This window comes from Apium graveolens, chromosome 3, assembly GCF_009905375.1.
Source record: "Apium graveolens cultivar Ventura chromosome 3, ASM990537v1, whole genome shotgun sequence".
NCBI lineage: Eukaryota > Viridiplantae > Streptophyta > Magnoliopsida > Apiales > Apiaceae > Apium > Apium graveolens.
In genome coordinates, this window is record NC_133649.1 from 146,416,748 (window position 1) to 146,423,602 (window position 6,855).

The 6,855-nt window shown below is 36.3% G+C and overlaps 1 protein-coding gene across 1 annotated transcript; it reads left to right on the forward strand.

The window, feature by feature from the left end:
- Nucleotides 1-4,073: 4,073 nt before the first annotated feature.
- Nucleotides 4,074-5,454, forward strand: LOC141712824 (WD repeat-containing protein LWD1-like). The gene has a single exon (XM_074515907.1). The coding sequence runs from the start codon at nt 4,178-4,180 to the stop codon at nt 5,225-5,227; it is 1,050 nt and encodes a 349-aa protein (XP_074372008.1). The 5' UTR covers nt 4,074-4,177; the 3' UTR covers nt 5,228-5,454.
- Nucleotides 5,455-6,855: the final 1,401 nt, after the last annotated feature.

A 6,855-nucleotide genomic window follows, 5' to 3' on the forward strand; every position in this document is an offset into this window, starting at 1 on the left:
ATGAAAATGGGGTCGCGCCTAAAAGTCTACGCAAGCTCACGAGCTCGCATCGCTGTTTGTGAGTTTGTGTGTGTGTTAAAACAGTCTCGCATCAAATAAGTGGTGTGTGCTCGCATGTGACATGATAATTTATGAACAAACAACAAAAAAATGCATGATTTTGGATTAAAATAGTACATGTAGATGATTGAAAGGATGATCCTGATGAATCTGTTGCCGGAGAATAACGCTGTCGGTAGATGGTTCTTGTGGTGATGATTGTTTTGGTCGTGGTAGATATTTGAGCAAAAATGGCAAGAGTTTGGTTAGTGTTCTTGAAAAAGTGAGAAATGAAAAGTGGATCTCTCATATTTATAGGGGATATGAGAGAGAAAGTGACAATGACACGTGTCACCATCTTAGTGGATGACACAGATCCCCATAACAGCTGTCTTGCATCTGTCAACCAATCAAAAGACACGACTAGTGAAAAGAAGTTCGGGGCGACCAGACATACAGGCGACCTCACCAGCTCGCATCATATAGATATGAAGAAGTGATATCGCGAGCTCACATTCGCAGGAACATATAAGCCTATGGTGAAAAATTCTTTGCCCCAAAATGTGACCAGGAATTTTGGGGGGTAATTTTTATTCCCACCTTTGGGTATGGGCTTTAAACAGGTCCCTATGGCATGTCTGTTGGAAGGATAAGCCTTTAAAATACATATTCTTAATGGGTTGGGCTCAATGTGCGAGCAAGGCCCACGGGCTCATGGGCTTACTATGTGAGTTGGGCTCGATGTGCGAACTGGGCTCATGGGCTTACTATGTGAGCTACGCTTGATGTGTGAGCTGGGCTCATGAGCTTATTATGTGAGTTGGTATCGCTGTACGAGCTAGGCTCATGGGCTCACTGTGTGAGATGGGTTTGTTGTGCGAGCTGGGCTCATGGGCTCATCGTGTGAGCTGGGCTCATCACGTGAGTTGGGCTCATGGATGTTTTGTGATCATCATGCGAGTTGGACCCATGGACGCTTTGTCTGTACTGGGCACATGGGCACACATCTCCTTATAACCAGAAATAGTGGGTATGAGCCCCCCACATGACTTCCAGCCCACCTCGCGTATAAGTTTAAGGGGGTCACCCATGTATGGGATGGACCTGTGAGCCTATTTCTAATGGAATGATAACAGAATGGATTTACTTATTGATCTAAAGAGAGTCAGTGCGAGTCGAGGTGGCCAGGCCGGCTCGCATTAGGTAAATTTATCTGAAACATGAAAAATGACTCAGAGATGACTGAGTTGTTCGTAAATTTCAGGGCCGACACGGGATATTCCAATAATCACATGAAGAAATGCGGAGATGTCGCGAGATTGTAGGAAGCGTGTGGGGCCAGTTGAGGTTTACGTGACTAATTGGTTGAAGGCCTGAATTAGGTTTGGGTTTGGGCTGCACGGGTAGAAAAATCCTAACCCTAGCCTAAATGACTTGTTCCCCAAGAACTACGTGAGACTTGATCTCTATAAATAGGTTACGTAGACACTTATATGAGATATGAGTCGACACTTGATAAGAATAAAGAAAACCCTATTCTTTCTTGAGAAGTCGTCATATAATCTCAGCCACCACCATACACAACCTTCATCTGCCCTGAAACACCACCCTTGATCTTTATTCCGACCATCAACCTCCAAAACACTGTTTTACGAAATTCTCCCTACAACAACTATTATATAATGAATGTGGTTAAATTATTATTTTTAATATTTCTCTATCAATTCTCTTGATTTCTATACTACAGATTATTATACTTTGCAAAAACCTTATGCCCACATATATAATAATATTTTCGCCACCAATTTCGATTACATAACCCCCAGATAAAATTTTATCAAATTGAGATATACTCCCATTCTCTCTCCTACAAACTCCCTCTGTAAACCAGCTACGCACTGTTTTCGGGGCATCTAATTTAATAATTTTATCATTACTATAAATAATTAATCAATTACGTTTGTGTCTAAAATAATAATTATCTTTTTAAATTAAAACACTTTATATTTCTTAAAACAGATGCTCATTACTTATTTTTAAGATTACAAGTCATATATTATTACTACTAATAATTACTCCCCCTATCTCGTTCAATTATATACAGTTTTTTAATACTCGGCACGTATTTTAAGGTGAACATAAAGTATAGTTTGATAATTTATTTTTAATTTTTTTTACTATATTTTAAACAATAAATTCTAATTCAGAAAAAAATTAAAAAAATTATTTACGAAACTATACTTTAAAGAATTTTTAAAATACATGTCGAGCTTCCGTCCCCTGATATAAAGTAGCCAAGGGACAGAGAAAGTAATCAATTAATCTAAAGCAACAATCTATCTTTCAGTACTTCTATATTAAATACAAAACAATGAAAATTTATTTGGTAGTCAGTGTGTTCACATATATTCATACTAATATTAAAAATAAAACACTATCACAAATAGATTAATATTTATAATATAATTAAATAAATACAAATATATTTATAATTTGTCGTTTCACGGTTAAACAAATTAAAATATACTATTCACCTAAGCTAAACAATTTTTTTTACTATTGATCCAATCTTTAATATAAATAAAAATAATCTAAATATAGTTATTTAGATTTGTTTACTTGGGCTAAAACAAAATAATAAATACTACTGACTTGTTTAAAAAATTATACTCTTGAACTGAGATTAAAAAAGATTGAAAGATGGTTCGTTGGTCGATAAAATGTCATTAAACTATAACAAAATAATATGTATTATTTATTCGGTCCAAAACAAAAAAAATCACCACGGGCTAAAATAAAATTAAAAAAAGCAAAATATAATAAGTTAGATCTAGTCTATATAATGGGCCCGAGGTTAAAATAAAATTTCAATTACCGGTATACCTTAAACTAATCATCATCAAAATCCTATACATCAAGAATGTTCATTTTATGACAATAAGAGAGAGTACAAAAACTCCCTATTAAAAATACTTTAAAATTTGTTTAAGATGTTAGAACTATAATGATAATATAGATCTGGTCTATATAATGGGCCCGAGGTTAAAATAAAATTTCAATTACCGGTATACCTTAAACTAATCATCATCAGAATCCTATACATCAACAAAGTCCATTTTATGACGATAAGAGAGAGTACAAAAACTCCCTATCAAAAACACTTTAAAATTTGTTTAAGATGTTAGAACCATAATGATAATATATGCAGATTATCATTTATGCAATGAGTATATAAATGAGTATAAAAATGAGTATAAAACTAAATGAAATAATCATAATCAAAGACAACTCTTTTTTACCGTCAATATCATAAAAGTGACAAAAATATTAATTAGACAAAAAGCGCATACCAAGTTTTCTACGCATTACACAAAAATGATCTATTTATTGCGAGGAACATGGATTTCAAGCACACCATCAAAAGATTCTTCATCTCTTAGGTACCCACATAATTTTGGGTTCTTATTTGTAAGTATCATAAATCTTATATAAATGCCTATCTGATTTCTTAATTTACATTTGAACAATATTAATAGAAATATGAGCAGATTTATGTCTAGTAAATGATCTAGTAGATGAGTTAGAATAGTGGTCTTTGATACCACATAATCGTGATTCTGAGGTATTATGACTAGGTTTGGCATAATCTCGATATTTTTCATACCGCATCGTGTACTTCATTGAAGTTCTCTTATAACCATTTTGAAAACTCGTTTCTTAATTGATTTGCATCCTAAATTTTCTTTATAAAGAGAAAATTTTTGTTCTGCAAGTAGAATATTCAGAATTCCTTCACCATGCAAATATCGGGCTAGATCATTTTTTTAAATAATTTTTCACCTCGATTGACTTTCGACCGATTTTTAAAAAAATATACTTTAATCTGATTACTGAGTAATCCGAACTCCGATAAATGGGTAAATAAGCCGATTTTTAGAACATTTGATATAAATAATCAGTTATTTTTTAATTAAAAAAATATTTAAATCAGTTAACGCTTGCTCTTTATTTTTTTTTGTTACTTTTGTCGAGAATCTTGAAAAGTGAAAACACACAAACGATGAGCCGATAAACCTCAGCTGGCGAACAAGTACAAAACCAGTCCAGTTAAACCACTCTCCATAAATTGCCAACAGAAATGGCGGCGAGCACCGACCCGAATAACTCAAACTCCGCCGACGACCCGACCCGCCACTCCGAAATCTACACCTACGAAGCTCCATGGCACGTCTACGCTATCAACTGGTCCGTTCGTCGCGACAAACCTTATCGTCTCGCCATCTCTAGCCTTGTCGAACACTATCATAACCAAGTTCAAATAGTTCATCTTGATGAGCATGATGGTGAGATTAAACCCGACCCGGGTCTCAGTTTTATTCACCCTTATCCCCCCACTAAGACTATTTTTATACCCGACCCGGAATGTCAGAAGCCCGATCTTTTTGCTACTTCTAGTGATTTTCTGAGGATCTGGAAGGTTAAGAGTGATTCGGGTCCGGGTCGGGTCGAGTTAAAATCGGTTCTTGATGGGAACAGGAGTAGTGGGTTTTGTGGGGCCTTGACTTCTTTTGATTGGAATGAGTCGGATCCGGGTCGGGTCGGGTCGAGCAGTATTGACACTACTTGTACTATTTGGGATGTGGAGAGGGAATGCGTGGATACTCAGTTGATTGCTCATGATAAGGAGGTGTATGATATTGCTTGGGGTGGTGTAGGGGTTTTTGCTTCGGTTTCGGCTGATGGGTCGGTTAGGGTTTTTGATTTGAGGGATAAGGAGCATTCTACTATCATTTACGAGAGTTCGGAACCTGATATTCCTTTGGTTAGATTGGGTTGGAACAAGCAGGATCCTAGGTATATGGCTACTGTTGTTATGGATAGTTCTAAAGTTGTGATTCTTGATATTAGGTATCCTACATTGCCTGTTGTGGAGTTGGAAGGGCATCTGGGTAGTGCTAATGCCATTGCATGGGCTCCGCATAGTGCTAGTCATATTTGTTCTGCTGGGGATGATAGGCAGGCGTTGATTTGGGATGTATCGAGTATAGGGAAGGGTGGAGACGGTGGGTTGGATCCGATTTTGGCGTATACGGCGGATGCTGAAATTGAGCAGTTGCAATGGTCTTTGTCGCAGCCGGATTGGGTTGCTATTGCATTTTCAAATAAGCTTCAGATTCTCAGGGTATGAATTGTGTTGATTTTTAAGTGTTAGGTCACATGGAGGACTTGGCGCATATCTTGTTTTTCATGTTCTGTTGACTGTAGAATGTGTTTCTTGTTTTGTTTACCGTAGATTGTTGGGGATTTAGTATTGTTCTTTTTCATTTTAGATTTGTGCTTACAAAATATGGATTATGAAGATGAATGATGTGAATTATTAGTTGTTTGTTGATAGTTTATATGCGACTTGCTTTACTTGATTTTTGCCTGTTAATTTTTCTAATGATAGTGCATTTACATATCATGTAATACTTTGATTTGCACCTCATTCCTTTTTAGAAGGGACTATGTCCACTGTGTCTGTGTACTATATGTTGCTTCTCTGGGAATGGTGGCAGTTATCTGACTTTTTAATGTACTGGATTTGGAAAATTTACTAGATATAATGGTACAGAATTCAAATCATTACTTGGACTGGACACATCAGATATGCATCATAATTTTTGGGAAGATGGATGCCCGAGTATGCACTTTCCAGTGTAAAGTCCACACTTTTTTTTAACAAAACACCCGTTTTTTTGGCAAACTTGCCAGTTCCCCCTGAATTCCTTCTCTTCTGCTCTTGCTTTTTATCTTTTCGATTGTAGACTGTATCATATAGTTCTGATTTGAAAAGAAATGGTGGATAGAATTATCTACCTTAAGTTTATTCGATGTGTAAAGTTGGTTTTGGCATCTTTTCAGGATTACGCTAAAGAAAGTGTTGTATAGTAGGTTATGAAACAATTTAGACCAGAAACATTGGAGTTTTAGAAATGAAATATACTTTTTGGCATTTGAGGGACTGAAAAGGTAGAGAAAACACCTCTAAAACCAATTCCTTGGTCAGTCAGACAAGAACGAAGCATTAATAAGCGAGTACCCTTTTTAGAGGAGATTGAGCAGCTGCAGTGGTCTTGATCTTTATTGGACTAGGTTTGCCATTGTGTTTTCAACCAAACTACAATTCTTAGGGTATGAAGATAGCTATTATTCTCATTTCTTGTTTAGTTAGCAAGGAAAACTCTCTTGTCCTGGCATATAGCCCTTTTTTCCCTTCTATTTTTTACCTTTTGATTGTTCATTGTCTGGGGATGGAGTGCTGTGGGTTGTAATTTCCTTGTGCATTTCAAGTTGTCAGATGAAAGCTTATTTGCTTCTTGCTTTACTATATTCTTACTATCTCAAATGTCTATTATTGACAGTATGTTTGCCTCTAAATGTAAGCTTAATACTCACCCTTCCCTAATCAGATGGAATGGGTTATGTTAAATGTGTATCCTATAGTGCTTTTATGGAAAGAATTGGTGGATTGGTATGTGAAAGTGTTTTCGAGGAACTGCTTACTGCGTCTAGTATGCTAGAAACTGTAGCAATATATAGACTATGAATTATTTTCTTAGATCGGAAAGATTGGATCGACAATATCTTTTTGGGGAAAATGGATGGCCGAGTGCACTTTTATTTTTTTCCCCAATGCAAAGCGTGCGCATTGCGCTGGAATCCCGTCTCAGCTTCAGTCTTCACCTTTATCCCTTCACATCTTCAACCTTTTTTGTTCATTTTGACACGCCCCCCCCCCTCTTTAATACTGGGTTTTATTTTGTGTGCACTTGA

Coding starts and splice junctions, on each gene's coding strand:
- LOC141712824 (XM_074515907.1), top strand. CDS start 4,178: ATGGCGGCGAGCACCGACCCGAATAACTCAAACTCCGCCGACGACCCG.